Source organism: Caretta caretta, chromosome 1 (genome assembly GCF_965140235.1).
Source record: "Caretta caretta isolate rCarCar2 chromosome 1, rCarCar1.hap1, whole genome shotgun sequence".
NCBI lineage: Eukaryota > Metazoa > Chordata > Testudines > Cheloniidae > Caretta > Caretta caretta.
In genome coordinates this window covers 166,881,366-166,902,447 of record NC_134206.1, presented here as the reverse complement: position 1 = coordinate 166,902,447, position 21,082 = coordinate 166,881,366, and the positions used below count along the sequence as shown (strand labels likewise).

The 21,082-nt window shown below is 45.0% G+C and overlaps 1 protein-coding gene across 1 annotated transcript; it reads right to left on the bottom strand.

Annotated features, from left to right (window-relative positions):
* Positions 1-11,577: 11,577 nt before the first annotated feature.
* On the bottom strand, positions 11,578-20,869 carry MIS18A (MIS18 kinetochore protein A). Its single transcript, XM_075133136.1, has 5 exons — positions 20,614-20,869; positions 20,431-20,497; positions 19,572-19,694; positions 13,369-13,462; positions 11,578-12,606 (listed from the first exon to the last, which is right to left on the bottom strand). Exons 1-5 carry the CDS (start codon positions 20,825-20,827, stop codon positions 12,529-12,531), a joined length of 576 nt encoding a protein of 191 aa, XP_074989237.1. The 5' UTR covers positions 20,828-20,869; the 3' UTR covers positions 11,578-12,528.
* Positions 20,870-21,082: the final 213 nt, after the last annotated feature.

Below are 21,082 nucleotides of genomic sequence, written 5' to 3'. Positions count from 1 at the left end.
AATTTATGTAGCTACGAGTCCAAAATCCTATGTATTTTGGGTGAGGTTTACACAGACTTTAAAAAAGATGAATTCTGATAGCACACAAATCTAAGCAAGTAAATATTAAATAAACCTCCTCCAAAGTTTGCTAATTCCTTTTCAACTCTGACACTTCATAAGCTTAGCCCCTCTTTCGGATCAGTATTGTAATGCTATGCTGTCCTGACATAACTTAGATATTCACTTATGTATGGCCTATAGGGCAGTAATCAAAAGTTTTAGGGAGACATGGATTTGCAAGGATTCTGGCTTAAATTGAGGGCCTTTACATGGGTGCATGTTACTCATAGCTGGGAAGAAGACTAAAGCAAGTCCCAGAAACTGGTGGTTTGAAAAATGAAGAAAACAATTTAAGTGTGAGCAATGAGGAGCCTATTGTTAGTCCTACGCTCCGATACTTAATTGTCTGAAGTCACTGTGTCCCAAGATATTTTTAAATACACATTTTGTGGGCCGATATTTTAGTTCTGTGAGGAATATATTCATTCAGAGAACTATTCAAGATTTGCCATCCAACCAGAAATGTTAATTATTCAGTGGTTAATGGTGTACAGTGTAGTCATTCAAAAATTAGGTTGTGAGCTTCATTTTTTAAATGGCAGACTAATTCTGTCAGAGAATACCAGATTACAGGCTATCTGTAAAAGCCTTAACAGGCAAGTGTTCATGATTCCTACCTCAGCCTATTTCTCTCTGTAAAAAGGGGTAAATCATTTTTGTTTGTCAGACCATAGACATTTTTTCTTTGACACACAGATTTAATGTGTGCTTAGTACATTTTGTTGATTCTGTAACATCTTACACATTTGCAGCAAAATATAGTGGTGAGTCTCATTTTACTTTAAAGATTAGAAAAATCTTTATTATGCCTGTTAATGTTCTTTAGAGAAGCCATCAAAGGAATAATAGTCCACCCTGCATAAAGAACTCCTAGGGTTAATATTAGATGAGATTCCAGGGGATTCTCCTTTGTGGCTCAGTCATAATAGTACTGGAATCTAAATGGTATTCATTCAACAAACCTTGCATCTCCTACCTAGTTAGTAACAAAGCAGGGCAGCTGGCAATCCCCAAATAAGCCCAGCAAATCATCATTGAGCAAAAAGAGAAAAGAAGGCAAGAAAAGCAGTGCTGTATAGAATGAACCTGAGTCATGAACAAACAGAATAATTTACTGAGAAAAAAAGAAATCCTCATTAACTCTGCTAAGAAGAAATCTCTTAAGGAATTTCTGAAGTTGAAATGAAAACAGCTCTGGAAATAAATGTTAAATAACTCATACTGTTATCAGTTTGGATTTGGCTGCAAGTCTGACGAGCTAATACCTCCAGTGAAAAACAGGTCAACTGTACGATCTACTTCAGGGAATGGCGACAGGAAGGTTGTGAGACCGTAAAGGGAATAATTAGATGGTGGAATATGCCCCCTTGTGTTCCAACTAAGAAATAACAGAACTGGTAAGAATTGTCAAGAAGGAAATTTACATTACATGAGAGATCTTGAAGTCACTGCCCAGTTAAGGGCAGGTTAGAGCCCTTCTCAGATCAGAGGTACTGGTCTCAAGAAGTCTGGAAAATCACAGGTACATTAGCCAATCAGATAGATATTGAGTGGGTCACACTATTAACAAATTGAAACATTAGAGTCAAGATTTTTAAAAACAGTTGCCTAAAGTTAAGTTCTAAAATGAATATTTAGGCACCTATATAAGTGACCTCATTTTCAGAAGTGTTGAGCACATAGCAACTCCCCTGGACTTAATTTGGAGTTGCTGAGTTCTCAGCACCTCTGAAAATCAGGCTCTATATTCAGGTGCCTAAATATGGATTTCAGAGCCTAACTTTAAGCAGCCACTATTGAAAATCATGGCCTCAGAGAAGAAACCTGGAAAGGATTATTTAGAGTTCAAAAAGGAAAAAAAAGGGGAGGGGGGAAGGTCCCTATAGCTCTACAGCCAAAAATAGTATCTAGATTAGAAAATCATCAATGCACCAAGAACTTAAACATCCACAATATCTGAGCACAGAACATACATAGATTTTAAGGCCGGAAAGGACCATTGTGATCATCTTGTCTGACCTTCTGTATAACACAGACCATAAGACTTCCCTGAATTAGTTCCCTCTTGAAATCGAATAGCTGTGGTTGAACTAGAGAATATCTTTTAGAGAAACATACAATTTTGATTGTAAAATTTCGAGTGATGGAGATTCCACAGTTGTTTCAAACGTTAATTGCCCTGTTAAAAAATTCACCTATTTTTAGTCTGTATTTGCTTATCTTCATCTTCCAGCCATTGGATCTTGTTATACCTTTGTCTGCTAAAGTGAAGAGTCCTCTATTATCAAATTTTTGTTCCCCATATAGGTACTTTTGAACTGTGATCAAGTCTCTCTCTTAACTGTCTCTTTCACAGGTGACACGTTGGGGGGAATGGAGGGTCAAGTGCCCCACCCCCCTCCGGATTGGCCTGCCAGGGTTGGGGCGGGACAGGGGCTCTGTCCTTCTCTCCCTGCTCCTCTCCCTGCATGTTTGTCACTCTCCCTGGCAGTTGGGCAGGGACAGGGCAGAACCACTTCTGCCTGAGAGAGCCTGGCTGGGAGGCAGCGGAGGCCTGCTCCCTGCTCGGACTTGGCTGCAGGGGAGAGGGGCCAAGCATGCCAGAGGAGAGAGCGGTCTGGCTTGCTTGGCCCCTGTCCCTGCCAGCAGGACCCAGGCGGGGTGCAGCCTGCTGCTGCACCAGCTGCCAGGGACAGGGGCTGAGTGAGCCAGAAATATGCTGGGGGGAGGGAGAAGGGAGAGACGGGGCTCCAGCTCGATCGGCCCCTTTCCCTGGCAGCTGGGGCAGCAGCAGGCAGCTCTCCGCCCAGGACCTGTTGCCGGGGACAAGCAAGCTGGAGCCCCTCCTCCATCCCCTGGCATGCTTGGCCCCTGCCCCCTGCAGCCAAGCCTGGGCAGGTAGCAGGCTGCCACTGCCTCCCTGACAGGCTCTCTCAGGCAGAAGCTGTTACATCTCAAGGGCCCCCCCTCAGGGGGTCCCCTGGGGGAGGCAAATCAGCACTGTATATTGCATTGCAAGGCAATTTGGGAAGGGTCAAAGGTGGGAGTGGAAGATTTTTTTGCAGGCTGTGAGAGGCCAAAGGGGGAAGGAGAAAGAGAGCAGAGAACGGGTTAACTCAACACTGTAGCTAGCAAGCTCAGTCCAACGATAAAACGCTGGCCTCAGTCCAAGGTCACGGTGCTAAACAAAAAGTCTGAAGCTGTGTTTATTTCTTACCCAGCCACAGCCAGCCATAAAAAAAAAAAGTACACTGAACCAGGGCTGCAGAAATAAAAAACACTGGCGAAACAATGAGCAGGGGGAGCAGAGCTTCGCGTCCCTGGAGCTGTTGTGTTTTGGGAAAGCGGAGAAGACCACAAAAAGCCGGTTTGAACTGGCGCAAAGAGCACCAGGAACAGAGGTCGTGAAATGGAACACCCCCAAAGAAGCCCAGGACTTAAAACCCTCCTAAGAGCTGGAGCAATTCGGAGATCAACAGCGGACCCTGGACGACCTGTGTGCACAGGACAGAACTCCTGTCCACCCTTCCCCCTCTTCTTCTTACGTTACACCCAGGCCTGGCCAGCTTCGGGTAGTGAGATATGCACATCAGTTGGCAGCCCCAGGGGGGTTTCTGTGATCTAACCCGTCACACTGATGATCTCTTCAGTATGAATTTTTCCAATTGTTTCATTTTATTTTATCTTTCTCATTTCTTCTCAGCTATAGAATTTATTCTCCTGTGATTCTGTTTTTCTCTTAAATCTGTTGGCTGAGATTTTCAAAGGAACATAAAACCTTGTCTACATGGGGAAATTTACTGGCATAGCTATTGCGGTATAAGCTATTATGCAGTAGCTACAGTATTCCAGAATAGCTCCCCATGTGGACATTCTATTGCAGAATAAAAGTCACTTTTATTCAAGAATAACTACTCCACTTTCAGAGTAGCAGCCGTTGGTCTGTATTGGCAAAAAGAAAAGGAGTACTTGTGGCACCTTAAAGACTAACAAATTTATTTGAGCACAAGCTTTCATGAGCTACAGCTCAATGTATCCGATGAAGTGAGCTGTAGCTCACGAAAGCTTATGCTCAAATAAATTTATTAGTCTCTAAGGTGCCACAAGTACTCCTTTTCTTTTTACTCCACTTGTTGAGCTTATTCAGCAATAACTGCACCAGTCATTTTCCCTGTGTAGACAAGGCCTTAGGGCAGAGGTCCCCAAACTGTGGAGCGCGCCCCCCTAGGGGGAACATGGAGGAACATTCGGGAGGCGGGGGGGAGAAAGACAGCAGGGCCCAGGCCAGCGGGGGCAAAGAGGGTGTGCCACTCAGACCTGCTCCGTTCCCAGGCCTGCTCCGGCCCCGCTTCCAGCCACAGCCACAGCCCCAGCTCCATTCCTGGTCCCAGGCCCAAACCTGCCCCTGCCTTGGCCCTCTTACCACTGTCTGTGTCTCCCACCCACCCCCTGGAGCTCTGGGCCCACTCCTGGCCTGGCTTTGAGGGGGGGTGTGGACAGAGGAAGGGGGGCACTCACAACCCTGAAAAGTTTGGGGACCACTACCATAGGGCGTTACTTGCTCAACTCTCATTGGAATTCAAAAGGATTTAGGTGCCTACCTCCTTTACACGTCTTTCAGAATTCCAGCCTGTATTTTCTCCTATTGTTCCCACAGCGTTTTTCCCCTCTTGTTCTTCTCTTTTCGTATACTGTTTACTAATTTCCTTTCCTTTCCTTTATGCTGCTTTGTCCCCTCTGTTCTGGCAAACTTCTTGCAGTGTAGGCCTTTCCCTTTCACGACAGGCTATATAAGTCTTGTTAGAAAAACAATGCCCACCCCTTGGGACCCTCTAGGCTAATGTCACCAAGGGTTCAGTGAAACTGCTGGGCATCAGTGGGAATTTTTTCTCCGAACTTCCTTAGTGTAAATGCAGCCTTAGAGGTGCCCCTTTTTTCATCCCAATTTTCACCTCGCCCCTCTTTTTTCCTACTCTCTCTGGGTGTAGTCCTAGCCCCACTGAAGTCAGTGGAAGTTGTGCCATTGACTTCAAGGGGGCCAGGATTCACCCTGCCTCTTTTCTTATTTTATTCCTCTCCTGTCCCCTCAATTTATTTCCTTGAACCCAGGATTCCTGCCCCCCCCCTAATCTTGGCATCAACAGTTACACTGGTAGGGCCACTACTATTGCTGGCTCCTGGAGGTCTATTCTGGGGCATCTCCACTACCTGCTAATTCTAGAGCTCTTATTGCACAACCAGCTGTGACTGTGTTCTTTCTGATCCTATTCACATCAGAAAACATATCCACGAATGCTTGTTACTTGCTTGTATCCAGCTCAGTCTCTTTCTTGCTGTTAATATGCTGAAAAAGGTCTATTCCAGACAGGAGAGTTTACATCTAATGTTGAGAAGGTCAACTTTTAAATCTTTCATGCCTGAAGCCAAGAGCTAAAACTATTTCAATTATTAGCCAAGAACCACTTTTTTGGGTACTGCCTATTTTGGACAGACCTTCAAAGGGTAGGTTATGAGGCTGTAGCAAAAATAACTTTGGCAGTTTAAAAAACAATGAGTTTGACAGTGAGGTCAATCTGAAGGGGCCCCATTAGGGTGACCCTGAAATTTTTATGCGAACAAAAAGATTCAGCCCTAACTGTGTGTTCCATGACAATTAATTATGACCCCAGCTACATCACAGTCAAAGCTACCAGCTGTTGCTACTATTCTTCAGGATATTTAGCTATACTTGGCAGATAGTTTGAATTTGTCCTAATGCCTTTTGAAGCGAGATTCATACAGGCACTTAGGTCAAAGTACAACATGGGTTACAGGAAGGTTAATCATTCATTTTAAAAACACTGCTCCAATGGTTACCTTGACTTTGTCTACACTAGTGTTTTTCTAAAAATTTCTTCATGGTGGTAGGCCAATTAGACAGCTTAGCCAGAGCCATCCTCCAGACCTTCTCTGCACAGAAGTAAATACCATGGTGGTTAATATGCCAGCAGGCACTCCATACTAATTCTCCTATTGGCACACCACCACTGGAGTCGTAATGGGGGCAGGGTAATAGTGAGAATTAAAAAAACCAACCAACCAACCAACCAACCAGAGCTTTAAAGATACCAACACTGCAGTCAACACTTGGGGAATAGTGGCAGCTAATCGAATAAGGAACAAATCAGGAAGGCAATGATAGGACAAACCTGAGAACCTGAGTAAAATAGCATTTGCTATGGATCTGGGCAAATCAGTATTTCTTTACCACAAAACTGCTGCTCCAAAATTTGTTAAAGTATGGTGATAAGAAAATGTTCAAGATCTGCTTCAGGAATCATCTGCTTGGTAATTGCACTTTTTATTGAAATACAAATTCGCCATTCTATTCCCCACCCTCCTCCAAGGTGTTTAGACTAGAGCATCAACCTCATCTAAGTTAATGTATGCTTCTCTTTCTTGTGTAAGCGCATTAAGGACTTTTAAGCAGGTGATATCATGCTACGCATCTGTCACTATTTCCTAGTGAATATTCAAAGCTCTATTTATTCAAAAACAATGAAGATGTGTAATCTACCCTTACTTATCTTCTTTATGCAGTTAACATCATTGGTATAGTTTGGGGGGAAAGTGTGTGGGAGGTGTTCCCCCCTGCCCCCCGACAGGGCTAACCTTATGGGTGGGTGCTGTGGTCAGGGAGGCGAGGCTCAGTGCACTTATCTTAATGCACCAGGACAGGCTCCTGCCAGGAGCCCACCTGACCCCCAACTTCCTCCTCTTTTCCCCCCAGCAGCTTGGGGTGCTGCCTGTTGGGTGGCACTTAGAGCTTTCCAGGAGGGAGGCAGGAGGAGTGGGGAAGCTGCGTGCTTAGGGGAGGAGGCAGGGATTTGGGGAAGGGAGGGGGGCAGAGTTGAGGTGGGAACTTTGGGGAAGGGGCGGGAAGAGGTGGGCCAGGGCCAGGGCCAGGGCCAGAGCCAGAGTCAGAGGGGGGGTGGCTTTTGTATCTTTGTATGAAAAGGTATCAGCAATGTGGCCCTCAGGCCAATGTACTAGTCCTCATGTGGCCCTCGTGGTGATTTGAGTTTGAGATCCCTGGTTTAAAGACTTCAAGTTACAGAGAACTCACCATTTACGGTAGTTTAAACTTGCAAGTGACCTGTACCCCATGCTGCAAAGGAAGGGAAAAGACTCCCGTGGTCTCAGCTAATCTGACCGGGGGAAAACTCCTACCCAACTCCACATATGGCAATCAGTTAGACCAGGGGTTCTCAAACTGGGGGTCGGAACTCCTCAGGGACTCATGAGATTATTACATTGGGGGGTCATGAGCTGTCAGCCTCAAACCCAAACCCCACTTTGCCTCCAGCCTTTATAATAGTGTTGAATATATTAAAATATGTTTTTAATTTATAAGGGGGAGTCGTACTCAGAGGCTTGCTATGTGAAAGGGGTCACCAATACAAAAGTTTGAGAACCACTGAGTTAGATGCTGAACACATGGGCAAGAAATGAGGCTAGAGGAAGCTCTTGACCAGAGGTATAGTGTGAGTTCTATATTTGGGAGGGCAGCTCCAGCCAGGCCAATGGGGCCATGTGTGGGGTTCAAATTTGGTGCCTGTCTGAGGCATGCAGTGCTGGGCCTGCTGTGGAGTCATCGCTGGCCTACAGAGCCAGGCGCCTGTCCCAAAGTTTGTTGGGATCTTGCACAGGGACCCTGAGGGCTCAGCCTCTGTTCCCTTTTGGTCATGTGGATGCAACTTGCTAGGCCAAGACAGGCGGGAATGGAATTGTGTGTGTGTGTCTAATGCATGTGCATGTATTTGTGTGTCCCTGTGGGAACGAGAAATGCAAAAGGTGATCGAGGGGCTGACCCAGCGACATGTGTCTAAGTATCCGTACACACAGACATGACACATCTTGGACATGCTGAAGCCAGTTCCTCTAGCTTGCTGGCTTTCTCCTCCGTGGCTGGAGTGGCAGGTGCTCCCATGTCTGTGATGGGCTGTGCATTACTTGGGGCTACCGGGGGACGGGCTGGTTTAGCCGGGGAGCCCCTGCTGCTGCTGTCCACTGTGGCTATAAACCTCAAGTTTAGGCTTGAAATTAGACAAAGGTTTCTAACCATCAGAGGAGTGAAGTTCTGGAACAGCCTTCCGGGGGGGGAGGGGGGGGGGCAAAAAAAATCTAACTGGCTTCAAAACTGAGCTTGACGTTTTTGAAGGGGATGGTATGATGGCAAATGGCCTATCTGCGACTGCCTCTAGCAAGAATCCCCTACTGCTGGAGATGGGACACTAGATGGGGAGTGCTCTCAGTTACTACAGAGAACTCTTTCCCAGGTAACTGCCTGGTGGGTCTTGCCCATGTGTTTGGCGTCTAACTCACTGGTTCTCAAACTTTCGTACTGATGACCCCTTTCACATAGCAAGCCTCTGAGTGCGACCGCTCCTTATAAATTAAAAACATATTTTAATATATTCAACACTATTATAAAGCTTGGAGGCAAAGTGGGGTTTGGGTTTGAGGCTGACAGCTCATGACCCCCCCATGTAATAATCTCATGAGTCCCTGAGGAGTTCCAACTCCCAGTTTGAGAACCCCTGGTCTAACTGATTGCCATATGTGGAGTTGGGTAGGAATTTTCCCCCTGGTCAGATTAGCTGAGACCACGGGAGTCTTTTCCCTTCCTTTGCAGCATGGGGTACAAGTCACTTGCAGGTTTGAACTACTGTAAATGGTGAGTTCTCTGTAACTTGAAGTCTTTAAACCAGGGATCTCAAACTCAAATCACCACGAGGGCCACATGAAGACTAGTACATTGGCCTGAGGGCCACATCACTGATACCTTAAGTGTCTATTATTGATTACTACTTTTATCACTTTTCCTCCCCAGAATATATCATTCACTACCTGTATTCCAGACCAGATCACTTTCTGAGACTGAGATCTCAATATGTAATCCTTAGATCCTGTAAAGAAGTTTTTCTATTGACATATCTGTTTAGATGCATATACTCAAGATGAACTACAAAATAAAACATGCCTAAGCTGAATCACGGCTCTGTCAACTGTACACTGTTTTCTGGGCTGATCAAGGATAAATGACAATCATAGAAATGTAAGTCTGGAAGGACCTCAGGAGATCAAGTCCAGCCCACTGGAGAGACAGGACCAAGTATACCTAGGCCATCCCTGACATGTTCTCATGAGCACATAGGACAAGTGCAAGAAATTTAGAGTAGTAAATTTTGAATATGACCTACTTCATAAAGCTGAGCTTACTGTTTATCCTGAGTTCAGGGAGAGAAACTGAGGAGGCAGGAGAGAACTAAAACAATGCAGGAACAATTGCCCAACACCACATACTGCCCATCAAGCAATGAGCAATACCATAACTTCAGAGAGACTACATAGCATGGTTCACAGTATACTGAAAGTGATAGCTGTAAGTTTTAAATAGAGACATACGTGGATCTTAACTCACAACTACAATGTTTAAGATTTTGAGTGTTCACATGTACTAAAACAGTTGTTTTACACCTAAACAGAAAAATTTCTTTAGTCATTACCTTTAACCTGGCTGTTGCATTGACTACTAATTAACTGAAGATGGAGTTACTAGCTGATCACCGATAAAATATGTAATTTCAACTACAGGGGATAGTATACATACACATCCATATGCAAGTCTGAATCTAGGCTGTTAGTTGTACACTTCAGCAGAACAGCAGCTGGCAACACTGACTGACTGGAAAACGCTACCTCAATAAAGTCTGATTAAGTTAGTGGGTCTAGATCTCTTGCCTTTTGAGTCTGTGCTCATTCTTCTGACCTTAGTATCTATGAATCTAGGTGAAATTCTCTAGCCTTTTGGGTTCCTTTTGAGGACACTTTACAGAAGTGTCCCTCACCAAAACAAAAACTGGCTAAACTTCTGAAGGCCTTACATTCAACTTGTGGCATTTCTTCTGTCTGTATATAATGTGATAAACCTTGAATGGCCAAATCCGGTTAATTCCAACATTTTAGGGAATGTACTAGTCTAAGCATCAATGGCTGGAATCTTGATGATTTGGGGGGGAGAGGGATCAGAAAACCTGTAGAAAAATGGGGGACACCTGAAGCTCCTGCTATCTATTTAGCACACCTATAGCTTCAAGCACCTCTGCAACTGTCTATAGATCAAACTGACTGATGGCACCCATTAATGCCTTCCAGCATAACAATACTCCATCTCACCTCTGCTCATCCTCTCAATAATTAAGTTTGTGAGGGTGTCACCATACTAATCTCCCACATAAAAAATTGTGGGGAGGGCATAGGGAGAAAATGCTGGTCCCCGTTATATGGGGAATAAGTACACAGAACCCTTGGCAGGAGGACAACCGGAGGGTGGTACACAGGGCATTTGTGGGGTGGAATTGAGGAATGCAAGGAGCCCCTGGTGTATAATAAACTCAGCCTACAGAACCTAAAAAGTGTGTAGCCCCCTCACAAGCAGCTGGTATGTCCATCATTAAGAGGCATTGCTGCCTTGCATGAAGGGCAATTTTTGAAGTCTAGAGATTTGTGAAGTCTCACAGGCAAAGAGAAAAAGTCTTCTTAAAAGTAGAAAGCAAACACTTGAAATATCAAAAGCTAGCAGTTAGTTAATCATTAACGTTAGGTATTTAGGTTTAAAACTATTTAGAATACAATGAATAGACCAGAGAGAGAGAAACACTCATACACTGCAAGTTCTGACTCATAACCACTGGCAGTGAGAAGAAACTGAGGGGCAGTTGGGGTGGCCCAGCTTTTTATGCCATCAGGTAGGATGGAAAAAGACACTCAGGCCACGCTGGCCTAAAGAATCCAGAGTGCATTGGGCACATGCCCTCCAACAGTGTAACAAACAGAAAAGCAGTTGAAGCAGCATCTAAAAGATTATCTGATCACAAGACACAAAGTTCAACTTCAGTAAAATAACACTGAGGAGGGACAAAAATAATCACTATGGGGCCATGACAGTTGATAACTCAAGAAGAGTATTTAAAAGGGTAAGGGAAAAATAAAACTGTTGTGATCAGAAGAAAAAAATCTTACATGGCTAATGCTGAAGGAAAATAAATTTCACTCGAGTTTGGAGAAGTTGTACAGCAATTCCTACTAGGAAATAATTTCAGTGAAGCAGTTAATTTGAGTTGTACATTACACAATGCAGCCACAAATTAGTTATAGCCTAATTATAATCTATATACTCAATTTATCAGAGAGCCTTTTGCAGATAAAATGGTGTTTGTTTATTTGAAAGAGAAACAGAAAGAGAGAGATAAACAGCATGATTTGCTTTCACTGATTGGTTATGAATAGAGTGTGTCGCTGCCTGCTGACAAATCTGTGTTAACTACCACAGCTTAGGTTATACTTGAAACAAAAATGTTGTAGTTTGACAATTTGCACAAAGTTTCAAGGGACAGAAAGTGCATCTAGTCTTGAAGTAAGAAAGCCAGCAAATCATTGATCTAGTTTCTTTATTTTTATTAGAAATGCATTTACAAGACTTTAAACATTTTACATTGATTGTCCAAGTATCTGTTTCATAAACAAATTTATAAACTAATTCTAAGTTTTGCAAGATATTAGAACACAACCCTTTAAATAAAAATCAAACAATTACAAAACTGATATCAGAACCAGTTAACACTCAGACTAGAGCACTTAACTATATGTACTGAGTTTAGCTTATATTTAAGCATACATTTTAAACTTGTTCTTCATCTCAAACAAGGTTGAAGGGCTATTCACAATATTTTTTTAAGCTCCACAATAACTGCATTTTTCCCCCAAGATGTTCTATGCAAAGTTGTTTTGTTTTTAAAGTCTCCAGTAAAGAAAGTTAATAAATTCTGGCCAGCCCAAGGCTAGAATGCAGAACCTGCTACATTTAAATCCTACTGCTCAATGCCTAGCAGCACAGGTCAAGGGAAGGCTGTAAAAATAAAACAAAATGATGAACAATTCAATCATCATTTAAGAAAGTTCAGGGTTAGCTTGTTACTTTAGTTTTAGAAAATTTAATAGATGTCAGTTCAGCAGATAATTCTGGATGACTCTCTCAGATACTGGCAAAAGTCCTACCCAAATTATACCATGATACGAGTCATGCCAGCTGAAATCCAAACAGCACTAGTCTGCTTCAGGAGAATCTATTTAACTACCCTTTTAGGTAGAAGTTGCCCAGAGCATGGGCCGGGAGACAGGAAAAAAACCCCATACATAAAGGTAGCATGGATGTCAGCAGAAGGGAATATTTCAATTTCACATACATCATCCCACAAGTCAGTGATGCAGTTTTTGCGCTATTCACTGGAAGGCTTTTGCAGCACTCCAACAGATTCTGGAGATTATAAAAGCAAGCTTTCCATGAAGTGTTCCCACTAATAAGCTACATACATGAAGTTTCTTTCAGCTGTTATGACGTAATGCAAAACTTGATTCAACTACAGACAGTCTTGCCTCCAGTGCTTTCAGTATAGTTTCTGCCTGTTAAATAAATTGGAAAAAATAGTTTCCCAGAAATATGAATTTACAAGACAAAACAAATCAACACCATAATGCTAGCTCAATAATAGCTACATAACTAGTATTGACCACAGGAGATCCATTACATTTCTGTTTTCAATCTTTACTCACCATCCTCTCTAAAAGTAAGAGGATACATAATGTTTGGAGCTTCAGTTACTTCTGACAACTACTATAGCAATGTAGCCACCACAACTATCCTAGAGTTATCTGACACTTGGCTGAAAGTTTCACTGTGTTCATCTTTTGTAACACAAGTTTAGCTTCTCTCAGAAGTTTTGTTCATGTGTTCTCTTCAACACTGTCCTGGCTGCAAGATTATAGAATGATAGGAGAATGCAAGAATGATAGGAGCCCAGACTACAGGCTCAAAAGAAGGCATTTCCATAGTTAAAAATATTTTGTATTTCTGTTGTATAACACTGGAAAAATATTTCAAGTACAATTATTTTACTCTATGGCTTCAAACCAAGCTGGTCAGAAATCCAAAAATGCATCAGTGAAAAGTTTTTTGTTTGTAAAAACTGTATCTAGAGGGAAATTCTGAACTACATACACACAATAGGCTATAGTTAACTGTCTAAAAATGAAACATGATAATATGCATAAAAATTAAGATCACTCTGGCTGAACTCATAGGTGATTAAGTGGGATTATTATTGATTTGGCTGTAAATCTTCCTCAATTGTAGTTAACCCTGAATTACTTAAAATGAAATCTTACCCTTTCTATTGCCTCTTCTAAGCCAGCTCGACTTTCAAGAGTTAAAGGTTCATCATCAGTTACAGCTTGTTTTTCTGACGATCCTAGGATGTAACTAATATAGTAGAGTTACAGTTCACATGATTGTCAGTCATAATGCAAAACAAGGAAGCCAACTTAAAGGACCATTTAGCAATAAAAGTAGCTCTCTATGACAGTGACAGAGTGAAGTGCTGCACTGATCAAAAAAACTCATGCTATTAATCACAGAGTAAAATATTGATTTTTTTAAAATAAAAACAGAATTAAGTCATATACTGGTTTATTTTAACTAAAAAATGTAAAATGTTTAATTATGACTACTTAAAATCATAGAATATCAGGGTTGGAAGAGTCATCTAGTCCAACCCCCTGCTCAAAGCAGGGCCAATCCCCAATTTTTGCCCCAGATCCCTAAATGGCCCCTTCAAGGATTGAACTCACAAACCTGGGTTTAGCAGGGCAATGCTCAAACCACTGAGCTATCTCTCCCTCCCTCCCTGCCTTAACTTATGTTAAGGCCTCAACTTACTATGATCTATTAAAGTAATAGTAAGCTGTGAAGTTTTAAAGAATTTCAAACCACTGAACTAGTGGAAGTCACTGGATAAGTATATTGGAACAGGTTTCAGAGTAGCAGCCGTATTAGTCTGTATCCGCAAAAAGAACAGGAGTTCTTGTGGCACCTTAGAGAGACTAACAAATTGGTGCCACAAGTACTCCTGTTCTTTATATTGGAACAGTCTGCTGAAGTGCTAAACCACCTTTAACAGCTGTAGCCTCTTCTGCAGGTGCAGAGAACATTTTCTTCATTTCAGTTTATCAATCTAATTCAGTTCAATGACTGACTCGTTCAAAGTTAAGAAACTAGTTGGGAGTTGAAAAAAAAAAACAAAACACAAGGACACTGTTTCCTCTTCCAACCTATGAATAAAAAACTAGGTATAAGAGAATGAGAAAATGGTTACTAACCTTTCTGTAACTGCTGTTCTTCGAGATGCGTTGCACGTGTCATTCCCATGTAGGTACATGCGCACCCTGAGTACAGTTGCTTGAAATTTCTCCCCTACTGGTATCAGGTCAGCTCTAGTGCCCTCTGGTACTGCATGCATAGGGCACTGGTATAAAGGGCACTGCCTACCTCGCTCCCTTTCAGGTTCTTCTTGATGATGGCCTCCAAAGAGGGGACAGAGGATGGGTCTTGCAATGGGCATGTGCAACATCTTGAAAAACAACTTATGGAAAGTTAAGTAACTGTTTTTTCTTCTTTGCATGCTTGCACATGTCCATTCCCACATAGGTGACTCAAAAGCAGTTATACAGGAGGCGGATTTGGAGTTTAAGGACAGGCTAACTGCAGAACTGCCTGGCCAAAGCCAGCATCCTCTGTAGCCTGTTGAATAATGGCATAGTGCATCATTACTGCATGACTGGACGACCAGGTCGCTGCCGTGCAGATGACCTAAATCAGAACTTGCACTAGGAAAGCCATGGAGGCAGCTTGGGATCTTGTAGAGTGAGCTATAAGGATAGCCGGGGGCGGGATGTCTGTGAGCTTGTAAAATTCCTGGATACACAAGGTAATCCACGAAGAATGTCTCTGTGCAGGGATGGAGAGACCTTTCTTTCTTTCTGCTATCATTATGAATAGTTGAGAAGACATGCGGAACGGCTTGCTCCTTTACACATAGAAAGCTAAGACCCTCCAGGCATCCAGCGAGTAGAGACGCTGTTCTTCTCTATTTGCATGCAGTTTAGGGTAGAATACCAGCGATTGTCTCACAGTTCCACTGTAGTCAAGCAACTTTTGGAAGGAACAACTGGTGTGGCCACAGCTGTACCTTGTCCTTAACAATGAATGTGTATGGGGACTCCAGTATGAGGGCCCAGATCTCCACAACTCTTCTGGCCACAGTGATGGCCACCAGGAAGGCCACTTTCCAGGAAAGGTGTAACAATGAGCATGATGCTAATAGTTCAAACAGGGGCCCAGTGAGCTTTGATAGGATGAGGCTCAAGCCCCAGGCAGGATGGGATCTCTGGAGCAGGCCTTGATTAACCGGTTGTAGAGATACAGAAAGACGTTGACTCCCCCCCCCCCCTTTTTTTTTAAAAGCTGCTACCACTGCCACACATTTGGTGAAGACTCATTAGCCAACAGGCCTAATGGGAGAACGGGAACTGGTAATAGGCTTGATTCGCTACAAAACTTAGGAAGCATCTGTGGCAGTGGAAGATTGAAATGTGGAAGTAACTGTTCTTTAGATCGAGGATGGCATACCAGTCCCCTGGATCCAGCAAGGGGATGATGGAGGCCAAGGAGACCATGCAGAACATTAAGTTCTTGAGGTACTAGTCTAAAATGTGTCTGAGCCCACCTGTGGCTTTGGGATTAGGAAGTAATGGAGTAAGACCCCTTCCTTCTCATGTGAACCTGAACCTCTGCTAGGGCTCCCATGCAAAGGAGGGACTGGACTTCCTGTTGCAACAGATGCTCATGCGAAGAGTCCCTGAAGAGGGACGGAATGGAGGGGAAGATAGAAATTGGATGGTGTAACCCAGTTCTATTGTTAAGGACCCAGCGGTCCAATGTGAGCTCATTCCAGGCATCCGAGAAGTAGGAAAGGCGGTTGGAAAATAAGGGGGGGTAGCTGGATCCGATGCAGGGGGGATAGCAGTGCCAACCTGGAACATCTCCTCAAAAGAGATCCCGAGTGCCTGGGTCCAGGTTGAGTGAGGCCTGCTGACAAAGACAGGGGAGGAGGTCTGAGTCTAAACACCATATTTTTCCTCCTACGTTGGCCCTGCGTAGGAGGCTCACAGAAGTAGCAGCCTGTCTTGTAGCCTGTACTGCTTTCTCGACCCTGCTGGCACGTAAAGTCCCAAGGATTTCAAGGTTGCTTTTGAGTCCTTGAGGCTGTGCAGCCTGTGATCCATTTGCTCCAAAAAGACTGATGTTCCCTCAAATGGGAGGTCCTGAATCATTTCTTTCACCTTTTCAGGTAGCCCTGAGGACTGCAACCACGAACTGCTCTGCATTGTCACCACAGTAGCCATTGATCTGGCTGCAGAATCAGCAGCATGCAGAAAGGCACGAGCCAGTTTTCCCTTCCTTGACAAGGGAGGAAAACTCCTGCATGGAGTCCTGTGAGAGAAGGTCCTTGAGTTTAATCATGGACTCCCACATATTAAAATCGTAGAAACCCAGCAAGGCTTGCTGGTTCACTTTGCAAAGTTGAAGACACCCTGTGGAATATGCTTTCCATTCAAACAAGTCCAGTTTCTTTGGTTCCCTTGCTTTAGGCATAGGAGCAGTCTTTCCCTGGTGGTCCTTCTTATTGGCAGCCACAACCACCAGGGATCCCAGTGAGGGTGAGAAAAAAGGGAATTCAGACCTCTTGTCCAGTGCAAAATACTTGGGCTCTGTGCACTTCGCTGTCAGAGGCAGAGAGGCAAGGGCTTGCCACAGTGCCTTGATCAGTTTCATGATGGCATCATGTAGAGGTAGGGCCATCCTAGAGGGTCCCACTGGTGATAAGATGTCCAGGAGTCTATGCGCAACCTCCTTGACCACCTCTACTTGGACACTCAAGTTGGAGGCTACCTGTTTTCACAAGGAGTACGAGGATTTCTGGTTGTCTTGTGGATGGGAGGCCCCTGGTGTCACTAATGCCTTGTCTGGAGAGGTGCAGGACGACTGCATAGCCTCCGTAGTTTCCTCAGTGTCCGCCAAGGCCCAGTGGGCTTCCTCCCAAGGCTCGGTACCGGAGTCTCCCTGCACAATGCCGGGGGTGCTCTCACCTCCGAAACAATGGAGTATGAGTGCCTTGAGGGGGTGCCATGAGGAAGGAAAATCCTCAAGGGTTCCAAAAGGGCCACTGTATCGTCATGGCCCTATGGCCATGCTCCTGGTGGTACTGTGGAACATGGGACCGTGGTAAGTACTAAAAGCCCAGAGAGCCGCAATGTCAACTATGTCACAGAGGGGAATAGGATCTGACCTTCAAGCCTGACCAAGGCTCTGAGCTGTAGTATGGAGACCAGAGCAATGTCGTGCTGCTTGAAGCCAGAGACAGTCGAGGAGGCAATCTTGTGGCTGATAACAGGGGCTTCTGCCTAGACAGTGGTCACAGCACCAGGTGAGATTCAGGGGGTGGCTCCCTGCCTCTTTGTGGAACTGGTGGTACAGAGTCTTGATCCTCTGTGGATCCCAGTACCAGTAGGGTGAGATGGTCCCTGGCTGCTGTGAACGCCTCAGGAGTTGACGGCACCGCAAACTGGCTAGTATGTTGTCTACTCTGACATTGCTCCTTTGTAGGTGTCAGAGCAGCATCGGACTTGCCAACACCTGATGCTGTGGTGCCAGGGGAGACAAGCAGTCCAGAGCGGATCTTGCTCTCTCCCTGCCTCCCTTCGATTTTGACACTGGAGACCTGGTCTACACTGGAGACCTGGTGCTTGCGGTATTTCTTCTTAGGCACAGGGGGAGGGCAATAGGTGCCAAGAGTCCCAGGTCAATGGAGAAACGTTCCACACTGAAGCTGAGGTGCTTGGTGCTGGGTCCAAGCGCAGCTCCGAAGCCAGTCTTTAAGGCTGCATCTATGAGGACCTTCAGTTGGGCCACTTGGTCCTTCTTGGTCTGCGGACTGAAGCGTTTGCAGATTTGGCAGCGGTCTTTCCTATGAACTGCCCACAGGCACTTGAGACAGCTCTAAGTGCAGGGCTTGAAACCTGGGATGCCCCGACACTAACAAGGCAGACAATCCTGCAAGTTAAGTGCGGACGCATCCGAGCTATCTAAAACTATAACAACTATTTACACTAAAAGAGGCACGAAAGGCAATTTTCTCCTATTGGTTTAAGAGCAATGAAGGATTCCAGCCAACCGTCACAGGCAAGGGAAATGGGGTTGGCAGGGCCCTTTATACCAGCATCATGTGCGCACAGCACCAGAGTGGTCTAGACCCAACTCGATGGATACTGCTAGGGGGAAAATTTCCAGCAACAGTGCTCGGGGAAAACACACACACCTATGTGGGAATGGACACGTATAAGCACTCAAAGAAGAACTGCTGGTTCTAAACTCATGAAGAACATGGTGACCAGAACAAATCAGTTCAATTCACTAACTAAAGCTAGTACTTCCTTTGTTTACTAGGTTAGTTGTAAATGTAAAACTCTTTTAATACAAATTTCTTACGTATCCAGCACATTTAAGGTAGTTTTATTTAACTATTTTGTGCATCTTAACTGAATTTCCACAGAAATAATGCTTATATCACAAGTAAAAAATGAACTCTCAAATAAATTTATATTCAGCTATAACTGGTTAAACATATAGATAGCGTATTCTCCTAGTTAGCAAAATGCACAAAATTTAGCATAAAGGCTATATTTAGTTGCAAATCAACCTGTTTTAATGGTTAGCAACCAATGAGAATGAACCGTGCCTTAGGAAAAGAATTAAAAGTACAAATGCAAAACAAGATTAAGGGAGATTTAAAATCAGTCCACACTGTTAAACAACTTAATCCAGGATTTAGATACTGAAGAATGTTTTAAATCAACTATTTACCACTATTTACCACAATTGTAGCTATGTCAGCACCTGAACTTCTGGCTTTAAGCATAAGGCCAATGCATCAGCACACCTACATTTCACCACCACATTGTCATCCTGCTCACTTTGTCCTTGAGGTTAAATGGAACAAATTTTACTTAAGATCGATCTGAATCCATTCGCACTTAGTGACCAATCACTGTGGTATCTATGTGCAGTGTCTCTGGAATGAGATTGGAAGTAGAGGTACCTTCTGGCTTTTGTGTTGGGTACCTAGTGTAATTTTATGCACTTGTGAGTTGTATTATATAAAAGAACATCCAAGATATGTAAATATCAGGTTTTATGCAATATTATACTGTACATAGAATGTTTTCACAACTTAAGTGCTGCGATATAGGAGACATTAACAGAAAACACTGCACTTGAACAAAAGGAATTTAGAGAAGTAATCCATAACCTTCTCCAAATACCCACCCCCATCCTCACCCTAACACAAGTTTTGCACAGTTATCTGATTGCTAAAAGTGTTAGTAATGATCCCAAACTATTTGTCTCAATCTAAAAGGCAAAAACCAATTAGCATATTTATCTGACAACTTGGACCTTTAGGTCTCATCCTTACCTTTCAACAGAGTCAACATTGAAGCAAAATAAGTCTCGCTTGTAGTCAAGATGTTTTGGGGTGCATCTGTAGATGTTCCCAAGGGTCATTGAACAGCCAGAGCAGAACAAAGTTTCAATCATACTGTAAGCAAATATGTAACCACTTCTTTAGAAAACATTTAAATTGATTCTAATTCATTCACTCCCAGTCTTAGACTAGATTCATATATATCTTTGTTTCATTTGTATTCCAAATATACACCCTAACTTTGAACCCTAACCATGATTTTAGCAAGGAACATTCCTCATCTCTATAGCAGAGCACATTAGACTATCCTAGATGAGACTGACTTCCAAACGGGTGGTCTGGTTTAGGTTATTCCTAACTCCCTGCCTCCCTCCCAAGCAGTATCTACGTTTCATGTCATATTCGGCAAGATCCTTTGCACTTGCCCTATATGGGTTTTTACAGGCGAGTTTGCTTATTAATCAGCTGAGATTTGTTGGGCCTTTTTGATTATGAACTAACTGAACAAAATTTCTTCCACTTTTGTTCCCGGGTTAAGATGCTTTGCAGCGGGCAATTTTGAAGTCACCGAGCCACAAACCCTTCGGATTGGGAGAGTCTCTTCAGCAGCGAGGCCAACGCTGCACCTTTACCGGCGGTTTCGAAACCAGCCCTCAGCGGACCCCGGGGCGGGGCGGGGCGGGGGGTTCCGCTTGGCGCCGGCTTAAGCGGCACCCGTGCAGGCTGACCCGCCCGAGGGATCAGGCGGGGGCCGGGGCGGGGCTGCTCCGGGCGTACCCCAGCCCTGACTCGGGGGTGCCCGTCTCCCTGGGCGCCCCCGGCTGCCGGAGCCCGCCCCGCGGTCACTCACCATCCGCACTCGCCGGGCCGGCTGGAGAGTTTCTGCTCCTTCTCCACCGAGACGTTGGGGGAGGCGCCTGCAACAGACAGACGGGGACCAACCGTCACTAACGGCCACCGGCCGCGGGAACAGGCTCGGGCTCGGGCAGCGGCGGGGCAGGGGTTGGAGCCGGGCACGCTCCGGGGGACTCACTGCGCAGCAGCACGCAGCCGGTCTCCTCGTCGTTGGCCACCCAGCCCAGCGTGTCCCCCACAGGCCGCTTGCAGCCGGCGCACAGGAACACCATGGGCAGCTCCTCCGGCTCCTCCAGGCCCCCCGCCGCCGGCCCCTGGCTGCTCTCCGCCTCCAGCAGCGACAGGGACGCGTTCAGCCCCGCGCTCGGCGGCACGTACTGCGCGCCCGCCATCCCCCGCCTTCAAACCGCCCGCCCGCTCGCTCCCAGCGCCGGAACCGGAAGCGACGCGCAGCGCGCGGAGCCCTGCCCCGGGCAAAGCCCCACCCTCCCGCGAAGGGAGGGGACAAAGAGGAAGCCCCGCCAGGAAAGCCCCACCCCCTTTTCCTGTCTCCGAAGGGCGGGGACGGAGAAGAGCCCCGCCGTTTCCCGGCTCCGGCGCGTGGTGTGGGGGCGGGGCTGCCGCGGCGCGTGTCTGCTCCGCCGCCG